Source organism: Scylla paramamosain, chromosome 8, assembly GCF_035594125.1.
Source record: "Scylla paramamosain isolate STU-SP2022 chromosome 8, ASM3559412v1, whole genome shotgun sequence".
Lineage (NCBI taxonomy): Eukaryota > Metazoa > Arthropoda > Malacostraca > Decapoda > Portunidae > Scylla > Scylla paramamosain.
Genome location: NC_087158.1, coordinates 691,175 through 716,053, shown reverse-complemented (window position 1 = coordinate 716,053; position 24,879 = coordinate 691,175). Strand labels below are relative to the sequence as shown.

General features: G+C 40.1%; 3 protein-coding genes across 6 annotated transcripts in view; 1 reads left to right on the top strand and 2 right to left on the bottom strand.

Moving 5' to 3' along the window:
* LOC135102642 (kanadaptin-like) overlaps positions 1-7,724 on the bottom strand; it is a 14,027-nt gene extending 6,303 nt beyond the window's left edge. Inside the window, exons 1-10 of one of the 3 annotated variants that reach the window (XM_064007930.1) lie at positions 7,591-7,718; positions 6,724-6,814; positions 5,839-6,461; positions 4,866-5,020; positions 4,104-4,293; positions 3,059-3,266; positions 2,481-2,682; positions 1,219-1,361; positions 666-832; positions 103-285 (exon numbers count right to left, since the gene is read on the bottom strand). In XM_064007930.1, coding sequence (XP_063864000.1) covers positions 103-285; positions 666-832; positions 1,219-1,361; positions 2,481-2,682; positions 3,059-3,266; positions 4,104-4,293; positions 4,866-5,020; positions 5,839-6,453 — 1,863 coding nt within the window. In that variant the 5' untranslated portion in view covers positions 6,454-6,461; positions 6,724-6,814; positions 7,591-7,718. Of the gene's footprint in view, positions 1-102; positions 286-665; positions 833-1,218; positions 1,362-2,480; positions 2,683-3,058; positions 3,267-4,103; positions 4,294-4,865; positions 5,021-5,838; positions 6,462-6,723; positions 6,815-7,579 lie in introns of all 3 variants that reach the window. The other 2 variants (XM_064007929.1, XM_064007931.1) reach the window with 2 other exon arrangements.
* LOC135102644 (peptide chain release factor 1-like, mitochondrial) lies at positions 7,695-13,951 on the top strand. The gene is made up of 9 exons (XM_064007935.1): positions 7,695-8,023; positions 8,293-8,700; positions 9,137-9,271; positions 9,682-9,865; positions 10,607-10,770; positions 11,495-11,612; positions 11,862-11,998; positions 12,998-13,068; positions 13,417-13,951. Exons 2-9 carry the CDS (start codon positions 8,302-8,304, stop codon positions 13,547-13,549), a joined length of 1,341 nt encoding a protein of 446 aa, XP_063864005.1. The 5' UTR covers positions 7,695-8,023; positions 8,293-8,301; the 3' UTR covers positions 13,550-13,951.
* LOC135102645 (aspartate aminotransferase, cytoplasmic-like) lies at positions 13,888-24,879 on the bottom strand. 2 transcript variants are annotated; one of them, XM_064007936.1, is made up of 8 exons: positions 24,623-24,879; positions 18,126-18,307; positions 17,494-17,602; positions 17,041-17,225; positions 16,642-16,825; positions 16,191-16,356; positions 15,334-15,476; positions 13,888-14,963 (listed from the first exon to the last, which is right to left on the bottom strand). In XM_064007936.1, exons 1-8 carry the CDS (start codon positions 24,735-24,737, stop codon positions 14,818-14,820), a joined length of 1,230 nt encoding a protein of 409 aa, XP_063864006.1. In that variant the 5' UTR covers positions 24,738-24,879; the 3' UTR covers positions 13,888-14,817. The 2 variants fall into 2 exon arrangements, with proteins under 2 accessions (XP_063864006.1, XP_063864007.1); XM_064007937.1 differs by having other exon boundaries at positions 13,888-14,990; positions 15,305-15,476; positions 24,623-24,873.

Here is a 24,879-nt window from a genome sequence, read left to right as displayed (position 1 = left end):
GAGCTAGAATGAGCAATGCATAATGCCTGAAAGTTGTAGTGCATAAAGACCTAGCCAACATTAATACCCCAACAATCCAGCACCTTTCCATCTTGGCCTCACCTTCCATGTCACCCGTTTGTGTTTGTCTGGAGCCTGGAACTTCAGGGAATGCATGAAAGAGTCAAGGTCATCCTCTGGAGCCTGTCCCCTTCCTGCCTTACTGGCCTCCTGCACTGCTGCTGCCTCAGCAAGCTTCCCTTCAAGGTCGACAAGTTCCTCTGTTGCCTGAGTGTACTTCTTCATCTACAAAGGACCAGTGCAGTTGTTCTTGATCTTGGTTAGTAATTTCAAGTACAAAAACAATTTATTTATTTATTTTTTTTTTTTATGCAAGAGGGGCACTGGCAAAAAAAAAAAAAAAAAAAAAAAAAAAAAAAGGCCCACTGAAAGTACCAGTACCAAAAGAAAGGTCAAAGGATCATCAAATGTGGAGGATAAGTGTCTTGACTAGACTGTCTGCAATGCTTATTTTTGTCAATAATTCGATCCTTCTACAGTCAGCATGCAATCACTTTTTTCAGCAACACTTCTGGTGGACCCGATGCTTTCCTACTTCACCTGCACACCTCCCAGGTTCCCCACCATCACACAAGCACACACCACCACCATCAAAGTGACCTCACCAGTGAGTCATAAGTCTCTGCATCCCCATCCTTGCCTGCTGCCTGCGTTGCCTTCATCCGCTTGAGGCGCCGCCGCTGGATGTCACCTGTGCGGTCCAGGAAGTCATCTTCATCCGAGTCATAGTAATCATTCTCAGCCCAGTCACGCTTTTTATGTTGGTGACCCTCTGGTGAAGAACACGTACATGACACTCAAGACTACAGCCACAAAATGTCACTGAGATGCTTAGCAGTGAGAATATCAAATTTAACCTTTTCAAATTTACTGCTAATGTCTGGGAAATAATTTTGTGGAGGAACTACCTCAACAACGTAACACCAAGAGAATGAAGAATAAAGCAGACATTCAGGGCCTGCTATGCTGACAACACCGGTGTGATCTGGCTGACTTCCTCTCACCAACAAGTTGATGAGGATGCAAGATGAATAAAATATTTCTGTATGAGTTGATTTTTCTCATATCCTGAGGCGCAGCTTTCTTTTCCAGCCACTGTAATATTGCACATCAATATGTATTTGTATGTACTGGTCAAGTGAAAACCTTCATCCTTACCATACTTGGCTTGCCGGAGTAGATTTCTGCGGTCCAGCGTCCTGCAGGCCTCCATGGCACACTGCACCACAGCCTCCTTCCTGCGGCCACGGTGCTCCACAGACACCACCACTTGTGCCTTGCCTGGAGCCTCCACTGGTAGCCTGAAACACCAGCATAGCTTTAGCCTGGCAACACTTGTGCCCTACTCATCTGTGTGACAACTGCAAGCAGAGGTTCCTTCCTCAAACACTTGCCATGGTGTTTCAATGAATCTTATTAAAATTACAGCCACCATCTACTCTATCAAGAACCACATAGACACAGAGCTTGTATTGTTGAGATTCCATCTTGAATGTATGAGTGTATATATTTACCTTATACTGAAGAATGTATAGTACTGACAGGATAAACTAAAATCCACCAGGGTCTTGGCAATCATCTACACCTAATTAGTAAAGTATCAGATTCAAATGAGTGAGAGTGAGTGAATGAGTGATTGAATGATAAAAACCATAAGTTAAATATGCTAGATTTCAAGGGATATAGAGCACCATGGGGAAGATAAAAGGGCAAAAGGCAAGGAAAAGCAAGAGTGACGTGGATGATCAAGTACATTCAAAGGAGGTGGAAGAGATGAGCATGTTGAAGGAATTAATTAATACCATCAATAGTGAAACATGGGGATTCTGAAGGGATATCCTGGAGGCAAGTGAACATCCTGAGGGATTTAATCCATGGTGAAAGCCTCTCACACCTCTTCATCCCTCAGTGCTTCCATGATGCTCCAGGGCGGGGCATCACCAACGTGTTTCTGTGACTTCAAAAATATGTAACCTAATAATATGTAACCAAGTCTTTAAGTGGTATAGGGGATATAACAAGGGTGACATAAGCAAAATTCTCAGGATCAGTTATCAGGATAGAACAAGAAATAATGGGTTCAAGTTTGAAAAGTTAGATTTAAAAAAGGGATAGGAAAGAATTGGTTCTCAAATATAGTAAATGAATGGAATGGACTCAGTAATCAGGTTGTCAGTGCTGAGTCATTAAAGGGCTTTAAATGAAAATTAGACAAATGAATGGATGAAGGTGATAGGTGGAAATATATAGATATGTTTCATACAGGGAGTGCCATGTGTAGGTTTGATGGATTCTTGTAACTTCCCTTGTTTTCTATCACTGGGAGTCCGTGTATTCCTGGGAGAAGATTCCAAACCCTGAACTCACACCTCACGAGAGAACCACTGTCACCAGCATCACCTCACAGCATCACTACTTACTCCACTGAACACCTGCAGCACCCAGGGGAGATCTCCTCAAGGGTGTAGCTGGGCGGGTCATAGCCGTGTCGTTCAAACCAGCCTCTCAGAGTCTTCTTGGGGTCATCCAGGTGAAGCTCCTCACTGGCAGAGGCAAAAGGATTCTTCCTCCCTTCATCATCCTCCCCCTCCTCCTCCTCTTCTTCTTCCTCAGCATCCTCTCCTATGAATGATAAAAATCTGAGATGTCTTCATAGCTTTGCAAGACAGTTCCTTTTACTTGTTTTGAGAGTGGTTCCTTTGCTTTTAAGTGATGGCTTTTGTCACCTGATGGTACTCAAGTGAAGGTCTACACTTAGAAATTCTTTAAAGCTACTTTTCTTCAAGTGTAAGAGGGGTTCTAGCCAAAGGCAACTAAACAACAATGAAAAAAAGGGCTACTGAAGATGCCAGTCCCAAAAAGAATTATCCAAAAGGAATATTCAAAATTACAAAAAAGTGTCTTCAAACATGATTCCTGCTATACTCTTACTTCAAAACTGTGTGTGTGTGTGTGTGTGTGTGTGTGTGTGTTTGTGTAACAATCCAACAATACTTACTCATGCCCCAATTTATACCAGTGTCATCTTCCTCTCCAGTCTTCTTACTGTCCTCTCCCTCTTTCCTCTTCTGTTTCTTTCCTCCCTCTATCTCGCCTTCATCCTCTCCCTCCTCCAGCTTCTCCAGTTTCTTTTTCCTCTCAGCAGCCAAGGCCATCAGCTCAGACACACTCAGTTCAGACTCTGGATCTTGATCTTCCTCGGGACCCTGAAAGGCACGTCACTGTTTACTTCACTGACATGTAACTGAGTTCATTTTTTTTTCATCCACTTTTTTTTTTTAAGAGGGCTCTGGCCTAAGATGGCAACAAAAGTTATATAAAAAGGCCTACTGATAGTGCCAGTCCTTACAGAGTATGGAAAAAAAGGATTATCCAAATCTGAGAAGCATCTTGAAACCATCCTCAAATGCAAGAATGATTGAGTGACTGCTGGACTGGCACACAAGCCAGCCAAGTAGGTAAGTCTATTTGCTACTTGACTGAGTGACTAGTGTACTGATTAGTTAGCTGGCTGGTAAGACAGATTAAATAACAAAGTCATAGTAAGTAGATATCAAAAATGTGCTATGTGACAAGCATACATGTTGCTCTCATGCTACTCCATGATAATAAAAATATGCAAACATTTCTGACCCTTTCTGTGGGAGCCTAAAATCTGATTAAACATTCCATAGCAATATGCAACAATTCACAGCACTAAATACAAAGTATGGAATCTTTATAAGCATCTACAAGAAAGAAGGGATAAAAAGAATAGATTTTGTAGTTCCTAGCTGGTAGAATGTTTGGAAGTGGTTGTAGAACAAGAACAGATATCTCAAAGTAGAGTGATTAAAGAAAGATGTGTCAAATACTAGTGAAAGAGATAAAGATTATAAACTAAAAATCCAGAAATGATTCCACACACACACACACACACACACACACACACACTCAGGTCCACATCAAGTCCCAACCACAAGTGTATGTAGACCAGCCTCCTCACACATCACCATCCACACTCAGGTCCACACCCAGTTGCAGCAGAGAGGAAGGTCAGTTACCTGCAGTACGAGGGTGCGAGTGCTGCCCGCCAGCTTAAGCATGTGTCCCACCCTGAGGCGGTAGTAAGTCTGGGGCTTCATGCGGTGCTTGTTGTGGAAGGAGCCATGGGTGCTGCCTAGGTCATACACATAGAAGCCAACAGGTGTCCCCTCCTCCCCCACTGCTCGGTACTGGATGATGCAGTGGAATCTGGGTAGAGGCACAGCCAAGCAACAATTGAGAGGAAAAGATGTTATAGATTTAATCTTCCCCTAACCCAAGCTTCAAGACCAGTGATCACCATGTCTTTTATGTATGTCTTAAACTAAATTTTACAATACAGGGAGAAGTTACTGTCATGTTACAATTCAGCCATAAAGAATAGTAAATCACAAAGATGAATAACTTGTAATTATAAATTGAAGTGACCTTTCAAATACATTATGAACTAAGCAAAACTGTTTGACTTTTTCCATACGCACTCCAGGAAATAAAGCATTTATAAACGGAATATAAGCAAAGAAAGTACATACATACATATATACACATATTATCAAGGTTGCCTCCCCCAAAAAGGAGGATAACAAAGACAAGGCACACAACTTCCACATTCACACCACTCTCTTAGTTCCTTGGCCCTTGACGGAGAAGAGAAAGTACTCCTGCCCTTACTTTAAGGGAATCAGTTGCACAACTTGGAGCTTAAGAAAATAAACAGAATATAAAAAATAAGGCAGGCAGATGGGAAGGCAGGGCAGCAGGATGGCAGGTGAAGGGTTTACCTTGAGAGGGAGGGGTGTTCCAACACCAGGTCACACTGGGACTGCCTGCCGATGACTAAGAAGGGACGGTTGAGGGGGACCACCTCCACGATGACGCCACCCTTCAGCACCTCAAAGCTGTAGCCATCCCGGGGCACTCCACTCCACTTGGGCTCCTGTCACACCATTACCAATACCATCTTAACCCTCTGACTGCTATCTGGTACATATTTCCTTAATTACTAATCACTTTGAAGTTTCTTTACTTATCCTACAGCCACCTCCAATCTTTAAACTGGGTAGAAAATGCAAAATCTATTCCTTTTCATCCCCTTCTTTCTCACAGATGCCTACAAAGATTTCATGCATTATTTCTGTTGCTGTTAATTGTTTTATAATGCAGTGAAAGGGTTAACCATCATCATCACTACTCTTCTTTTCCTGCTCCTATTATCATCAGCTTTTTTTTAATTTTCATCATGACCAATACTGAGGGATAAGGTGTCTGCCCATCCCCGCATAACATACAGCTCTCCTACTCAGGCTGAGATGCAGGGCAGGTATGAGAAGCAGAGACTACACTGCAACCAAACCTTTGAGTTGTTATATAAAAGATGTTAAGTTAAAACTGCCAGAACTGAATGAAAGGAGACAAGGAATAGATCTCATTACACTATTTGCTTCTGAAAGGTGACAGGAATAAGGAGAGATAATACCTCTTGGAGGAATATCAGAAAAAAAAATTAAAATTAGAAAAAAGAAATGATATGCTTAAAACTAAGATAAAATAATTCACTTTTAAAAATACATGTTCTAAAAAAACAAAATGTACTGGAGGTAGAGATGATGTGGACAGGGAACATCCATGAAGTTCCCAGATTAGCCAGATTCAGCTGAGCATGGAAACTGGCTGACACAAAACTAGCTCATATTTCATACATAGCACAGCAGCAAGTGCATGCACCCAACATGTCCCTGGCAGGCACCAACCAACCTTGTATGGGACGGCAGCAGACTTCTCTACCAAGCTCTGGGCAGGAGACTTGAAGGATGCCGATGATTTTGTGATTGAGGATGAAACTTGATCACTGTCCTCTTTCTGCTGCCCATCTGCTTTGCCAGCCAGTCTCTGTGCCTTGCTGATGAAGACAGGCTTTCTAAACACTGCATCCTCATCTTCCTCTGTCTTGGAGGTTTGCTTTTGTGGCTTACTAAAAGAAACAGGTTTCTTAAAGAATATGTCCTCCTCTTCCTCATATTTGATGTCCTGTCTCTGAGTCTTGACAGGTGAGATTGGTTTCTTGAAAATTACATCCTCCTCTTCCTCTACCTTGGTGTCTTGTCTCCTGGCAGGCAAGACAGGCTTCTTAAAGATTACATCACTATCTTCCCTCTCTTGCTCCATCTTGAAGGCCAGCTTGGATGCAGCAGCATTCGTTCCCTCACGCTTACTGGAGACTTTTTCAGCTTTGCCAGGCAACAGTGGCTTTTTGAAGACTTCCTCCTCCTCTTGCTTCACTGTGACTTGGTCTTGCTGTGTTGCATCACTTGTGGTTGACGAAGGCTTGGTGGTCTCTTCACTCTGGCTCTCCATCATGAGGCCAACCATTGTACACCCTGTAGAAAAAATGTCACAGTAGCAAAAACACATATTTTAAAATAAATCATAAGCTTATCTTACTGATGATTCTTCCACTAAACAGCAAGCTGAGAATCCTTTACATGGAATTCTAAAATCTGGTGTGACACGAGGCATGTTCACTTGGAACAGCTTCTCTGCGGCATGAACAACACGTGTGCAATGCAACCCAACCATGAACTTTTAACAAAGAGAAAACAAAGGCTGTACCAAGTTAGACAAATTCTGATGTAAACAAACCTAAACAATTTTCTACTGCTTATGCAAGTGACTTGTGGACCCAGCGTTTCCAACACCAAATTCCTGCTTTCCTGGCAGGGCTCCAAGCTTGCTATGCATTGTGGGAAAGATAGAGAAAGATAGAAGTACTGCATGAAACTACAACTTTACCAAGAGTTGAATAATCTCATATAATCAGACAGTTAATAGTTCTATTACTGACACAGGACAGTATTTCAGTTATGTGTTTTGACACACCAAGCTTTGATTACTGGTCATCCACCATATTTGAAAGAATTATTACACAAAATACAGCCAGGTGAGGGCATTAACACTCGCCGAGCCTCTTCTGGAATCACACTTCACGAACCACGGTACTCTTCAAACACTGGATTGCGTGCTTTCAGTTCTGCAGCCCCAAGACTGTACAATAAGCTCCCTCCTGACAATAGAAAACAAAGGATCTCTCCAAATTTAAGAAAACTAAAAACATTTATGTTCTCTGACTGCTATGACATGGAAACATTAACAATTAACATGTCATATAAGTTGTGATCGATATTGAAAATTTAATTAATTAAAATATGTAGGTCCTGCAGAGCGCTTCGGCGGAAGTGGGGCCAGATAAATAAGAAACACAAATACAAGTACATTCATTACCTTCCTAATATAAAAACAAATCCTGTCCCTTTTCCTGACCCCAATCCCGCCCTTCCCTCCCACCTTTACCCTCAATCTCGCTCTGCACGCAGCACACGCCTCTCACTCTGGCGGACCAAACGTTCGGCCACTTCTCTGACGTCGCGGTAACTCGTGTATTTACGGTCCCTATTTGACCTACAATGGCGTTCCGAAGAAACAGATAATACTTAAATACCCTCCTATCACCTCAGTAGCCTGGGGTGGCCTCACGTGGCGTGGCGGGGGCGCAGGTGACGGCTGGGGAGGCGAGGAGTGAGTGACGGGGACTCGGGGACCTCACCAGCTGATCGTGTTTACATCCAGGCGGCGACAGCGGGCGGCGAGCGGGTATCTCCACCTCGGCTGTCCTTGCAACGGCTCGCCTCTCTTGGATTTCATAACAATGTAACCACTGCAGCGTACATATGCAAAAGTTAGATAGAAAAGTAGCAGGAATCGTCAGGAAGACATAGGGGAGTGAGGTAAGAAGTGATACAAAGTGTAACAAACAAGAAGCTGTGCACGGCTAGCCGGGTGACCTGTGCTTCCTTCAACCTATCAAGAGGAAATATAACGAGGCTGCAGCATCACAACCCGCACGGCCCCATCAAATTCCCAAGACAAGAAAATATAGCTAAAGGTAAATGTTACTCATCTGCTATCCTATTACTACTTGTAATTACCTACAAAGTTACTTAATATTACAGTTGGTAATCCCTCCCTCCTTCCCTCTATCTCCTGTAACCTTGTTTGGCACTCTCCTCCTCCTATATCAGGTGCAGTGTTTGATATCATCTTTCCATGTGCTCCTGTGTGATGCATTTTATAATAAAGTGTTCTTACATTCATAATTCCATAATGATGTGACCTAATGTATTACATTATGTGTATCTTTCTTTTTTTTTTCAGGTCAAGACTATGAGACAAATCTTAAGAATTGGTTGTCAAACCAAAGCACATTTTCTTTACTTGAGAGAGTTCCCTCTCACTTGTAGACATGTGGCAACTCAACCCCAGAGGATCATGAATAAGCTGTACATCAGCAGAAATACTTATGGGGCTTTAGCACATCCTCACCGAACACCTTTACTTTGGAGAAATGAACACACTTACCTTATTAGTAACTACAAAGCCCAACGAGGGATAAGCAAGTCCAGTAAGCTTGAGAATTCCACCACTCTGTCTCTGGAAGATGTCAAGGTGCAACAATACCTGAAGAAGCTGAGGGAGGACAATGAGGCAGCACTGCGTGGGGAGAGTGACACCAGTGTACAGGCGGCTCACAGCCAGGCATCCCTCATGATGCTACTGGACCAGGTAAGGCCAGGTGAGCTGCAGGGAGAGGACTAGGGAGTGTCAGGCAGAGGTACATTCAAGGCATTTATGCTCAGGTTAGAATTATTGTCTACAGTCTTGCTCAGTTTCACCTCTGACATTTAACTTGAAGCAGCAAGACTCTATCAGGACTGAGGAGTGAGAAGAGTAAGCATATCTTGTTGATTCACTGTGTCCTCTCTGGTCAATTCCCCCTTTGTGAATCATGAACACTAAAAATCATTCATGAAAGTTTGCCAATACCTATATCCTAACACCAATAGAGACTCATATTTTACTAAATGATTCATTACATTGATGTATGAAATATTACAATTGAATGTATTCTATTAACTTTGCACTGTAGTAAGCTGTATTATTTGATTTTACTGTAATGCATTACCATATCACTACTGCAGTTTACTACTTTTATTTGCAGGTTGATAGACTGCAGTCAGACATAAAGGAATTGTCTGTCTTGGCTGAGAACAATGAAGGGGACAAGGAGATGCAAGATATGGCCAGAGAAGAACTGAAGGAGATTAAAGAGAAGCTTGTTGACCTGCAGGAGGAGGTAGGGGAGTATCATTTGCATTATATGCCTGCTACTGCTTGTCTTGATGTTACAATCAGTGGCACAATATCATTTCATGAATAAGAGCAAATGATGCAGATCTCTTTAACATTTTAAGGTCAGATGTTTAAAGAAGTAAGAAAGCTGTAATGAGAGATTATAATGATGAGATGTGATATAGGAATGTACAGGTAGAAAAATGAAAGATGAAAGTGGATAACAATTAAGGACAGTGGATTGAATTACAAGATACAGCTCTTGGCATAATATTCATCATTAGATTAAGCTTTGCATTTTATTCTCAGCATATGAAACAAACCCAAAATTTAAAGATTTTTTATTATGTTAAAAAGTCATAAGCTGAACTATATAGTGGTTCCATACACATTTAAATACATGTATACCCACAGGTGTTCTCTGCCCTTATCCCTGAGGAGGTGATGGATGGCAGGAATGTGGTGGTGGAGGTGAGTGCAGGAGTGGGAGGGCAGGAGGCAATGCTTTTCTGCCAGGAGGTGTTCAACATGTACCTCTCCTATGCACTGCACAGAGGCTGGGAGGAAGAAGTGACTGACTATGAGACAACAGACATTGGTGAGTCCTCATTCTGGATACTTTGTTAATGAGATGGATGACCCAGGTCAGCCACACATGTCTCCTTCTTTACTTCACTATGTAGAAACTTTCTATATGTTTATAGATTGGGATTTTGTTTTGCTTCATAGAAATTATAGTGATTGAGAAGTGAAGGATAAACTGTCATTACTGTCTTGAGAGTGTAGACTAATAAGGGTTTCATTCCTCTAGGAAACAACTATTGCCTTGTAGGAGAGTGCAAAAATATAGTCAGTGAAGTAAAGTTAAATTTTTGAGACACTATTTTTTAATACACTGGTGCCTGGGCTCCTGGGGTGTAGTGCAGCAGGCCATGTGACTCCCTTTCCATAGTGGACTGTTGGGGCTAAGAGCATGAATAATGTATGTGTGACTGTATGGTACTTTGGGCCACCCTATATGGAGTAGTTGGCCCTAATTCTAATATTCTAATTCTAATATAGTTCTAATATAGAAAGTTTTCAGTAACTTGGGATTTTCTATCTTATGGAGGGTAAGGGAAGTTATTGGATCAAAAGGTTCTACCACTGAGATGGTTCAGAAATTGTCACCTGTATGTTCAATTTTTGCATCTAAATCTGAGATATCTTTTCTCCTGTGTGTGTGGATGAGTGATGTGGTGTCTTGGCCATCACTCCTTTGTTGGGGTATCAGCTTCTTACTGTGTAGATACAATCAGTTACAGTGAGCAGCACACAGTCTTTACAAGCACACCCACAGGTGGCCTGAGACATGGCTCCCTTGTGCTGAGTGGTGACAGCGTGTACAGCAGCCTCAAGTACGAGGGAGGCATCCACCGTGTCCAGAGAGTGCCCAAGACAGAGAAGGCTGGCAGAATACACACATCCACTGTCTCTGTTGCTGTCTTGCCTCAGCCCACAGAGGTGAGCTACTACAATCATTAGCAAAACTGTTCACAAACTATCTATGCATTTTCTGAAACTGGTCTATCCTCATGCAGAGAGTATACCAGTGCATCATTATTTATCTATTTATTTATTTATATACATTTTTGTGATTGGTGAGTGTGTATGAGTGTTTGGTGCCTTATCTGGGCCATCCTGTAAGAGATCGCTGGCTTTTTATATAGATAGATAGATTTTTATTTTCATTTATTTATTTATTTATTTATTTATTTTTATTTAGTTAGTTTTTTCTTGCCTTTATATTTTCTGGAAACCTTGTATACTTGTGAAGGTATGCAGGTTGAGGACACCTAATGTTGGGTCTGTTATAGAATCAGTCTTGTTGCCTCTAAATTGTTTGTCTCTGTGATTTCACAGGCTCCATGCACTTCATTCAGCATGCTACAGTAATTTCTCTCTCTGTCTCTCCCATCTCAAATTTTGTAATGCTGACTTTCCTTGATATTGGGATCAGCATCTTGTATCAGAGAGAGACCAGTATTTGACTACATGTGACAATTGAGAGATGTCAAATATGTGCTAGTAAAAAGGAAATAGAAGAAAAGTTATGTCAGGCTATACCAAGAGAGAAATGCATTAAGAAAGCCTTGTGATTGGCCCCTTTGCTAATCAAGATATCACTAAAACCGATGATAATTCCAGGTTCATAATTCATCAAGTAACTGTTGGCTCTGTCTGGCAGATTGATATACAGTTGTTAGACAAGGACCTGAAGATTGAGACCAAGAGGGCCAGTGGGGCAGGTGGGCAGCACGTCAACACCACAGACAGTGCCGTAAGAATACTTCACCTCCCAACAGGTAAGGCTTCATCTGTTGACCCTTGGCTTGTATTTCTAAAAGAGTACAGTTCTCACTAAGACTACTTTCAGAGGTCAGCCTGGACTCTACTAGCTCAAATATTAGTTGAAGGTGAAGTTTGCTAGAAATGACCTTCATATATATGTTTAATGCAAAGAAATCGGGTGCATAACTTCATCTAACTCTGTGAAATGCCCAAAACATATCAAGTTTTATGTAAATATGTATAGCTGCACACAAATTGTTCAGGGTTGGCAGTGGAGAGCCAAAATGAGCGGTCACAGCAGCGGAACAGAGAGCAGTGTTTGAGGAAGCTTCGAGCTCTCCTGTATCAGCAACAGCTTGAACAAGACACTCAGAAGTACAACTCAAGCCGGAAGTTGCAGGTAGTAGTTCATCACAGTGCCACAGAAAGATTAACTGAGAATAGGTTTTCTGTCATTTAATTGCATTCACTTTCAAGACCAATTGATAGATATATTTCATCATTTGTTTGTGAAAATTGACTTCTTACATGAGGTGCCTAAAGTCAGAAGGGTGAAGCTGCCAAATGATAGTCTTGAGATCATTGCACTTAAAGCTGATGTATGAATTACTTCCACAGAACATAATTAAAAACCAATGTATTATATACCAATATAATTGTACAGTCTAATGTAATCCCCCTATCCCACAAAAAAAAAAAATAATAATAAATAAATAAATAAAAATAAATAAATAAATAAATAAAAATAAAATAAATAAATAAATAAATAAATAAATAAATAAAAATGATAAGTTATCCATAGTATATAAATATATGTACATGTACAACATAGGGTACATTGTACATGTACATAATGTAATTATTTTTCATAAATAAAACATAATCACAAAATAGTTAAGATAATAAAAAAAATGTACCGTTAATATTTTATCGATTACTATTTTTTCTCAAATTTTTAATATTAAACAGGAGCAATAGAGCTGTTCAACCCTTAGGGTGGTGTAGACATAACTTTGTATATGTGGTTGCTTTGTTGCCTTGAGTGCAGTGCAGTGATTTGGTGGGTGGAAGGTGTGCATCTTTACCACACACTCATTCACTGTTGGCATTGGCAGTTTGTCTCTGAGAGCCATGAGTATGTACTCCACATTTTCTTGGTAATAAAAGTAAATTCAACTACAGTAGAGGGATAAGAAGACTGGATATCGTTATGACTATTACCAGAACACACAGGAGGGATTCACCTTCACCATCCTCTTGAAAACTGAAAATAGCCAAATTGGTGGCTTAACCCTTCTGAGTCTAGATGCCTCATATATTACCTGAACAACTCTGGTAAATTTTCATTTTCGGAGTCTGAGTTTGTAATTTTTTGTCCTTTATAACCTTCTTCCTCAAGGTTGGAGCAAAGGGACGATCTGAAAAAATAAGGACATACAACTTTCCCCAAGATCGTGTCACTGATCACAGGTGGGTGACTTATTGCTTCTTTATTTGTTATTATGGTGTAGCATAGTGAGTGATGTAGTGGTTGCTGCTCTTGGCTTACAACCAAGAGGTCAGGATTGAAATCCTTTGTTGGATAGGAAATAATTTGGGCTGCTACTTTTATGAATAGACATGGGATGTTAGACAAGTTAGACCTTGCAACCTGGTACTTCATAATGTTTTCATCAAACCTATTACATTTCATTGGATATATTAAGTTTATTGACCGTTGTTTTTTGTGATTGAGTGGTTAATTAATTGTTAACTTGCGAAATGTCAAGATGTTAGGTAGATGGGTTCTCCTTCACTACTAAACACAACCTTCAACAGGCTGGGGATCACCATGCACAACCTGGTGGACTTTATGAGTGGCAGTGAACAATTCCATGCTCTTGTCATCCAGCTGGTGAAGGAAGGACAAAGAGAGACCCTTCAGGAGATCATTTGTGGCATGAAGACCTGACCTATCCAGCTCATTTACATGTTTGTGCCTCAGGTGTGACATGGCATCTTTTCCACCACCACAGTCAGCTGCTCCAGCTGGTCTCAATCATGAAAGTGTTTTCAAAATATTTTGTACATTTGCCTATGTTGGCTCCTTGTATGACTTACCTATTCGAATTTTCACTCAGTATTCCAGATGGATCACAATATCTTTGTTACATTTATAAAAATATTGTTTTGGCTTAATTTTCTGAGAGACCTTTCTACAAGATCACATGTGTAGATGTATCAAAGGTTATATTCACAACAGCCTTAATTCCTCATATAAAGGACACAGGTCAGAAGGAAAACATGGTGGACAAGATATTATTTATTGATGAGCTGAAGGCTTGTGTATATAAATATACATCTTAGATATTTACATGTTGTTGCTCTTTGCAATTCCCTGCTGCTGCTGTTAAACAATACATGAAACATTGCATCTGAGCACCTGTGAATTTCTCCACAAGGCTGCACGCCCCAGAGTGAGTACCAGGCACTGGCTCCCATACGTCATGCACTCAACCAGTGTCCAACAACAGCTTGCCTCAAAGTCTGCTGCTTCACGCATATTCTAGACACATTACCTTTCTCTGATGGAGTGACTTCTGCAAAAGGCTGTCAGTTAGTGTATTCAATATTTTATTTATTTTTTTATTTTATTTTAATTTATTGTGAAGCTACATCAGAGATGTGGTCTGAATGAACTTACAAGGAATATTAAAGGAAGTACGATAATCTTTTTTTTTTACCATTAAACTGAAGGTACCAAAAATTCAAGGTATAACCCTTTTTCTACTTCTATCTAAATGGTAAAAATAGTTGTACTGGAATATGCAGTGCATGACCCTGTGTTTCCTATTGTGCTGAGCAGTGCTGGGTTCTCCACCTGAGCTGGCGAGCAGAGCCACACCGTCGCTGTGCTGGTGCTTCCTTTCCCGTCCCCTCACAGATCTCCTCTTTGGTAATGCTTGCATTAATAACAATTTGTTAACATTTTTTAGACTTCTTACTAATTTAATTATCACAGATGAGTACTGACTCATTAAATGCAGGAATAAAAAAAGTAATCTCACAAAGATGATAATTTAAATGTTTTAACAAGTACCATAACACTGTGACTTAGAACTAAAAACAATTAATGCTGTGACAGACTGCCCTACACATGCGCACTTTCTGTATCTTCCTCTGTGGAATTACAACACTACAGCATGTGAATGCTGAACTACCACCCTGAATTCAGGACCTCTAAGCCTGGGTAACGTTGGAGACGGCATCGTGGATGGCCTCAGCAACATAGTCAATGTTGCCGGTGGTGATGCCACACATGTTTATCCTTCCGCTGGAGAGGAGGAAGATGTGATACTTGTCGGCGAGGTGCTTGGCTTGTGCAGCTGAGGAAGGGATGCAGTAAGATAACACTGCCCAGAAAAAAATCTTATCTAGACCTAGAATATCATTTATAGTGACATCCTGTTTGTCTTGACAAACTTAGAATTGCATACAAGCTCAATCCTGCATTTCTGGCCAGTATAAAAGACTAAGCAGCTCAAACCAATAACAGAAAATATGCTGGTCACTTATTAAAGAAACCTGGCATATAGATAAATATATAAATAATTGGTGCCTGACACCATCAGTCAAATACATACAAGGCAGACCAAGCACCAACCCCTTCACAAAGATATTACACAACTCACTCATCATGATAAGACCAAGCTCACTCAGACCACACTTGACAGAAGACAGTAGCGGGATGCTTACCTGTCATGCCAGTGAAGGAGAACATCCCAATCTGGGCAGTGATGTGGTCCCAGGTACCAGGAGTCCCCAGCTTCTCCAGTCGCTCCCTCAGGCCTTTTCTCATCTCCTTGATGCGTCCACTCATTGTCCGGATGCATTCCTTCCTGTAGTGGTTATCGTCAGCCTATTGAGGGTCCTTCCGTATATTCTACTTAATATTATACTGAGATAACTGACTAGCTTTTGTATTAATGCTTATTTTATATACCAGGTCAGCAATCCTACATAGGGTGGTCCTGACAAAGCACTACACACTCATACATACATCATTCACACTCTTAGCCCTGTCAGTCAGCAATCCTACATAGGGTGGCCCTGACAAAGCACCACACACTCATGCATACATCATTCACACTCTTAGCCCTGTTAGCCCCTGGTGGAAAGGGACAGTCTCATGAACTCAATGTTTACTCAAGAAAGAATAATGTTTGTAGCCCATGTTACCTCAAACGTTTGGTGCAATACCTACAAAATGATAGCATCCTGTACTTGAACTTGTTGATGATGTCGCAGTGAAACACCAGTGGTGTAATCCACACTAATGCCTTGTGTACCATAAGTCCAGCACAGGAAAAGACAGGCTGCATGACACTTAGTACAATGTTACTTGAACATATTGGCTTGGGCCCCAACTAGTCTATATCAATCTTACTGTAATTCTACATACGATTTTTCCCCATTCTTCCCACAGATTAAATTTTCTTTACAGACCCATAAAATGTCCTTTCTGATATCATTCAGAGAGCAAGAAGAGGTAACAACTAATGATGACAGCAGCATGTAGAGAGCTATAACTGTACACACAACTCCTCACTCACCATTCCTCAAAGAGAGCTGGGTCAGTGAGCACCTTGGTGACAATGCGTGCACCGTGGCAGGGAGGGTTGGAGTAGCAGCCTCGCACCAGCAGGGTCAGCTGGGACCGCACAGCAGGGATGCAGGAGGGGTCCTTCAGCATCAGCACCAGGTTACCAATGCGCTCATCTGAGGGGGACATTCAGTCCTCATTTAAATGAATGTCTTATCATTATCCTGAAACTAAATCACTGATATGGCAGACAAGCATACTTTAATATGGCTACTATAAGGAAAAAGTATGACTGTTATATGACACACATAAAATGACCCTCTGTTACAAAGAGTTACATTTCAACACCACCACTCAATGCATAAGCACATTCCAATCTAACAATTCTCTGGTCATCTTTATATGGAAACTATGTTTTCAATACTCAAAATTAAGATAATGTCTGTTCCTGTGAAACTCACTATAAAGGCCAAAGTTCTTGGAGAAGGACTGAGTGCCCATCATCTCAAAGCCACGGTCGGCAAAGTAGCGCACGGCCCAAGCGTCGTGGTCCAGGTCTCCGGAGGCAAACCCTTGGTAGGCTGAATCAAACAGAGGGAAAAGCTTTCTGCTCTCAATCAAGTCAGCAATCCTCTTCCACTGGTCCTGCAACAATGAAATTTAAAGGTCAAAGTTTGCTTGGTATTCAGATGAGGCTTCTCAGGACTAGCCACGTGGCAGCAACACCAAGCTGATGTACATCGAGTGTACAAAAGCACATCAGGTGCTGAGAGCAGCATGCAGCACTAATACTAGCTAGGGGAAATCAATAATTAGAGTACACAGTATGAAAGAAGGAAGAGGAGATATCTTTGTCTCACCTGTGTGGGATCAACACCAGTAGGATTGTGAGCACATGCATGTAGGATGACCACAGAGTTCTCAGGAGCCTTGGACAAGTCCTCCAGCATTCCCTCAATGTTGAGGCCACGTTTCTCAGCATCCCAGTAGCGGTAAGTGCACAGGTTGGTGAAGCCGGCGAGCTGGAAGATCAGGCGGTGGTTACCTGTCAGTGAGAAAGAGAAAAGCCGATAGTTATTAAGAGAGAGAATTGTAAAATGCTATAAAGGAGACAATTTTCTTCTTTATGGGTTGCTCTGGTAGATAATCTTTCCTCTCAGAGTACTATATTAAGATAATGAATTGTGTATTGCTGGTTACTGACAAAACTCTCACACACATCATCAGTTTCAAAACCGACCAGACTGATGATAAATTCTTAATACATAATTGTTTTCCACATCATGACAGTGACAGCAGACAGTGTGACTCACCCCAAGTTGGGCTGGAATAGTACACAGAGGTATACTTGAGGACTCCGTGCAGGAAGTCTGCTGCCACACGCAGACCACCCGTGCCGGAGAGTGTCTGCACTGAGGTGACCTGGAGAGGAGGCCACTCTGCATTACACAAACTGCATTACACATTCACAACACAATACATAATATACACTGCATGTTCACCTCACACGCCTGCCTCCCTTTCAAGTCTTACACAACCAAGGGACCTTTCCCTCAGCCTGCCTCATCTTTGTATCCTATTCACACAAACACATTCACAACACAAGACAAAATTATACATTATGCTTACAGTGCACATTCACCTCACACTCCTGCCTCTCTTTCAGGTCTTACACAACAACACTTGGGCCTCTCTCCTACTAGCCAATCATTCTGCACCATGCTGACCAGTTGTACTTCATGTCACCAGGTCACAACATTCTCCAATTTTGGATGATCCTTTTGACATCTCTTTTGCAAATGGCACCTCAGTATGCCTTTTTTACTTGCTTTTTGTTTATGCCCCTCTTACATAAAAAGATGAAAAATATGAGAAATAACACACCACTCTGCTTCCAGACTACATGTTACACCAAGCCTCCCCACCACACAGAATACAGCCTCACCCTGCCCTCGCCAAACGCTGGGTGTGAGTCTCCCAGCAGGATCTTGGAGGCAGCTGTGCTGAACGCCTCCAGGCCAAGGATGGGGAAGTACTCGTGGTTGAGAGAGTCGTCCTCTGCCAGCATCTTCTCCACCTTCCTCACCACTGGCAGCACCCATGGCTTGCTATCGTCTGTGCGGTAAGCTGGCCAAGGGAAGGCAACAGTTACAGGCTTGTAAAGGTTAAAATATTTACTCACATACTCACACATGAAATTTGTGCTCTTAAAAAATTCATAATAAATACAGTAATAATAATAATAATAATAATAATAATAATAATAATAATAATAATAATAATAATAATAACAGTAGTAATACTACTACTACTACTACTACTAATAATAATAATAATAACAATAACAGTAAATAAAATAATAATAATAATCCAACACATACAAACACCTCTGTCTCAACAGCACTAACACATTAACTGTGACACAATATAAATATTTTTGTTATTGTCACTAAGGAAATATGAATTATAAGTTCAAGCTTAAATAATGTCACACACACACACACACACACACATATATAACACATATATAAATGTTTACTCGACTCGTCATTGAGTAAACAAGCAGTGATCCAAGCTCCAGCAGAGAAAGATTTTGCTTGACCATGGCCACCACTCGGAGCCTAGAATGTGTTCCCAGGTAGGAGCTGTGTTCAAGTAAACTTGTCCTGTCTCCAGAAATAAAAAAAATAAGGGAAGATTTAAGTAATAACAGATGTAATAAAATGAGTAAAAGCTCCAGCAAGGCAGATGCCATAGGTGGGAGTGGAATGTTGTCAATGGGATCACCATTCACAGGATTTGAGGAAGACAATGAACTACATGGGAAAATGCAAGGAAGGAAATTTGTTTTAATGGAGGGGATGATCAGTGACCTCATTGAAAAACAACAACATGACCTGGAAGAGGTAAACAAAGAATTGAAATCACTATGCGCCGATCTAAAAACAAAATTGAAGGAAAACAATGATATTGTTAAAAAACTGGAAAATTAAGTGATAGGGATAAAAAGTGAACATCAAATCCGGAGGAAGGAAAAAGAGGAAGAAAAAGTTAATTTTACAGAAATCATAGAAGTGCAAAAGAAGGAAAAGACAGATTTAAGTAAGGAAACTGTGAAAGTGATCAAACAGAAGGAATCGATGGTAAGGGACACAGTGGACAAAAAGAAATGTATTGTTATATATGGATTAAAAGAGGAAACAGAGCCAGTAAGATACAAGAGGGAAAAAGAGCAAAAAAAAAGGTAGCAGAGGACATTGTAAGAAATATACTGAGAGAAAGTGAGGACTGGATAAGTGAAATTGAAGAAATGTATAGACTGGGGAAGTATACAGGAGGAGAGCGACCACTGAAAGTAAAATTTAGCACAAACAACAGCCATGGAAGTGATATATGGATGGAAACTGGATAAGATAGAGCAATACAGGAAAGTTTGGATAAAGAGGGACATGAATGAGGAGAGACTCAAGGTAAACGATTTAATAAAAGAAGCAAAGGCAAAAAAATGAGAACAGAATGGAGGAAGAGAAAAAAAGTTCTATTGGAAGGTAAAAGATGAGAAGCTCAGGAAGTGGTATCTGATAAAAAAAAAGAACAGGAAATGTAAATAACGTATGGAAAAATATAAAGTGAACAGTGGCACATACAAATATAAATGGTTTAATATCAACATTGTGAGAATTGAATAATTATATGAAGATAAAGCAGCCCTACGTCATGGATATTACTGAAGTTAAACTAAATGAGACAACAGAAAATATAAGAATTGGTAATTGTAATTATAATGTGTGGATAAAACATAGAAATAATAAGAAAGGGGGAGGAATCATGTTACTTACAAAGAAGAGTATAACAATGGAAGATGTCGAAATGGGAGAAGGAATGGCGGAAGTAATTAAAATTAAAACAAAAAGGAAGGGAGAAGGAAGAAGAGATTTTGCAGTGGCTTATGCACCCCCAAAGACAAATGCATGGATACAAGAGGATTATAAATTATTGTTAAGAGATACTAGTAACTGCTTGGAGAGAATACTGGCAGAGAGTAATAATATAACACTTATGGGTGACTTTAATTGCAAGGAGGTATGCTGGGAAGAGTGGACCATGGACAGAGGAGAAGAGTCATGGGGATATATGCTTCTAAATTTAATAATGACAAATACTATGACCCAATGGATTGGAGAAAATACAAGATTTGGGGGTAATGAAGAGGCATCAAGGCTAGACTTGTTGTTTACAAAGAAAATGGACATCGTTGAAGGAATAAATTATCAGTGCCCACTAGGTAAAAGTGACCATCTGCTAATTGAATTCAGTATAGGCAGTGGTCCAATAGAAAATAGGAATGAAATTTACAAGAATGGGCGATATAATTACAGGAAAGCAGATTTTATTAGGTTGAGGGAATATTTTGCTGAGGCTAAATGGAAACAACTGTTCACAGCAAGTAATATGCAGGAAAAGTGGGGTATATCCATGGAAATTTATAATGAAGGGGTCAGTAGATATGTACCGAAGATCAAAATACAGGAAGTGAAAAAAAAAAAAAAAGACTGGTTTAATATGAGATGTAAAACAGCAAGAAAAGAAAAAGAAACAGCATGGAATAGATGGAGAAAAAAAGGAGGAAGTGAGAAATGGGAAGAATTCAAGAAGGCAAGAAACAAATATGTCAGAATCCTGAGAGAAGAAGAAAGGAATTATGAGAAAGATATAGTTAACAAATGCAAAGATGAGCCAAAGTTATTCTTCAGATATATGAATGGGAAGATGAAAAACAAGCAAACAATAGATAAATTAACAAAAGATGACATTACATATGAAGATACGAGTACATGGTTACAAGCGGAATTAATGAACAAGTCAGTATTCACCAAAGAAAGCAAAATTGAAGGAGAAAGAGCATGGCACACAGACAATGTGAAGAGAGAGATACAGGTGGACATAAGTGAAATTAAGAAGATTATGAAAGATTTGGATGTAAGTAAGGCTCAAGGACTGGATGGAGTGTCCAACTGGATACTTAAGGAATGTTGTGAACAACTGGCAGGAAGCATACACAGTACCACAGTATGTTCTTTTAAGGAAGGAAAAATCTGTCTAGAGCGGAAGAGAGCTTCCAGTCAGTATTCACCAAAGAAAGCAAAATTGAAGGAGAAAGAGCATGGCACACAGACAATGTGAAGAGAGAGATACAGGTGGACATAAGTGAAATTAAGATTATGAAAGATTTGGATGTAAGTAAGGCTCAAGGACTGGATGGAGTGTCCAATTGGATTTTTTTTTTTTTTTTTTATGTAGGAAGGATACTGGCCAAGGGCAACAAAAATCTAATAAAAAAAAATGCCCACTGAAATGCCAGTCCCATAAAAGGGTCAAAGCAGTGGTCAAAAACTGGTGGATAAGTGTCTTGAAACCTCTCTCTTGAAGGAATCCAAGTCATAGGAAGGTGGAAATACAGAAGCAGGCAGGGAGTTCCAGAGTTTACCAGAGAAAGGGATGAATGATTGAGAATACTGGTTAACTCTTGCAATAGAGAGGTGGACAGAATAGGGGTGAGAGAAAGAAGAAAGTCTTGTGCAGCGAGGCCACGGAAGGAGGGGAGGCATGCAGTTAGCAACATCAGAAGAGCAGTTAGCATGAAAACAGCGGTAGAAGACAGCTAGATATGCAATATTGCGGCGGTGAGAGAGAGGCTGAAGACAGTCAGTTAGAGGAGAGGAGTTGATGAGATGAAAAGCTTTTGATTCCACCCTGTCTAGAAGAGCAGTATGAGTAGAACCCCCCTTAAGAGATGATGAAAAAGTTGATGGAATATGTGATTCAACCAAAACTGGAATATGCCACAATTGTTTGGTCATCCCATAATAAAAAGAAAATAAGGAAAATAGAAAGGATCCAAAGAGCTGCAACCAAATTGGTACCAAGTTTGAGAGATTTAGCCTATGAAGAAAGATTAAGGAGATTAAAGCTTCCATCATTACAACAGAGAAGAGAAAGAGGGGACCTGATTGCTATATACAGAGCTTTGAAGATAAGGATCAAGTTGACAAAGAAGACTTATTTGTGTGGGACTCAAAGAGATACAAGAGGACATGGAGTGAAATTGAGGAAAACAGCAAGTACAAGAGACATCAAGAAATATGGCTTCCCAAATAGAGGCATAGAAATATGGAACAACACAGATGAAACAGTGGTACATGCAACAAATATTCATGAATTTAAAGTTAAACTGGATGCTTATAGATATGGAGACGGGACAGCATAAGCATACTTCTTTTTTTGTAAAACACAACTAGGTAAATACAACTAGGTAAACACACACACACACACACACACACACACACACACACACACACACACACACACACACACACACACACACACAAATATATCAAAACATTTACACAGGTATGCTAAACATGTATACACTGATATAGGTACTCCAAAATATATAATAAACTTGAACATAATAATGGTATCCTTGTCCTGGAGGTGTCACAGTAAGTAGTATTGGAATCTAAATTTGGCAGCTGTAGCAGTGCATGACAGTTATAATTGTTTAACACAGACTGACAGACAAACATACAAAGTTTTCTCATTGTCAATGAAGGCAACAGTTCCCTGGATTTCCTTGTATGCTTCTATCATTTACTACAACATATGAATTACCACCACCTCATGAGCTGTATCTCAGAAATATCAACATTTCTCTTCACGACCAAAAGGAATTGCTATTTATGCCAAAGTGCTCCAGTCCATCTTGCCCATTTGTTGCTACATGTTGCATTCTCAGTCTTCAGTATTCTGCAGTCTTTCTCTAAGCTTACTATATGTTGCATACACTCACAAGCTACATTCACTATGCAAAATAAAATTTAAATCCACAACCTTTTAATGCAATTCAAATTTTATGAGCTAAATGGGAGTATAAAGTATTCTGAATTTTTTGTGAATCAGGAATTCCTTTTCTAGGTAAATGATAAATTTATGATGAATAATGTCTTCTGGTACATTTTATAGGAATCTGAATTTCATAAGATAAAAGAATAGAGAAATACATAATAAAATATACTTCTGTAAATCACACATTCTACTTTCACATTCCAAGAACTATACATATATTTTTGTTTTTACTGTAGGAAGCATTCTGCCTTGCAGTCTTCTAGATCAATACTGTAACAAGCAAATGGACATCTATTGACAGGCGTGTCTAAATACTTGAAGACATTCCATGGTGGATGTGCTGCATCTCTATCTCGCCTGATAACATCTTTATCACTGTGATCACAACTTGAAGCTTTATCATGTCAAAAACACACCTATAGATAGTAGGAAAGGATTCTCTCATGAGGGGTGCACAAGTACTCTTCACAGTCAGCACCCAACTCACTGGTTCATACCAGCACTAGCTGGTACTTCACTAGCTTACATACTTCAGGTCCTGCTTAGTGGGTTCAAGTGTTTACTGGGCCTACCTCTATACATTTCAAGAATATTATTGCCGTATAATTTCCCCAAAAAATATATTATGTTTGTGCATGCCAGGTCTATATGGTTTATTTGTGACAGTATAGCTTACATCTGCCTTGCAATTACAGTCAGTGACAGAATAGATTACACTCTGCCTTGCCAATAAAGTGGGCTACACAATTTGTACCCACTTGTACCCACAGTGCTTTACTCTGAAAAAAGTTGACCAAAAGCTGCTGTAACACACTGCCTTGTACTGACATTACATGTACCAGATACAATTTTATTATGATGAGCTTTGATGTGTTCAGCATCTAATCCATGATAAACTTTCATACATTCAGTATCTATGATAAGTTTTGATGTGTTATTTCTTCTCATCATAAATCAAGAGAGAGAGAGAGAGAGAGAGAGAGAGAGAGAGAGAGAGAGAGAGAGAGAGAGAGAGAGAGAGAGAGAGAGAGAAGCTTGTAATTAAATAAGATAACATATTAAACAAAAACACACACACATACACACACACACAAAAAGACAAAAGTAGTTCCCTTCTCGAAATCAACAAAAAATTAATTGACGACAAATTTCCTTGATTGTCTCGAGTGCAACGGAAGTGCGAGGAAGAAAGCTAAATTTTCGTCAGGAATTTAAGAAAACTAATTTGTCTGAAATATATAGCCAATTGTAAAAAAAAAAAAAGCCCCAATCACAACCACAGAAATATAGTGTCATTCAGCCATCAGCATTTTCCGAGAGTTTCAAGCCATAAAAAAGATAAATAAATAATAAAATAAAATAAATAAAAAAATGACAATTATTTCTTATATTTGTCGTAAATATAGTTTTAAATAAAAGCGTAAGAAAGAATTTATGCTGCATTAAACTCTATGCAGTCTGAACGTATACAGTGAATGTCAACTATAGACATTCTTTATAGAGCACCAATTATGAGGAGCCGGTGAGTGTCTTTACCTCCCACACTGAGATTGACCTTCTTCTCGTGAGTGGAGTCCGTGAAGGCTTTGCTCACGGCGAACACCTCGATGGGCGGCGCCATCTGGACCTCGGCGAACCTGGTGCTGGCCATGACTGCTGGTGATGATAGACTGGTGGTGAGCTGATGTGCTACCCGAATAGTGGTGACGCAAGGGACTAGAGGTATATGAGTGGCAAGACTCGGCGCACTCAAGTTTCAAGCAGCCTCAGGCAACTCCAACGATGACGTCAAT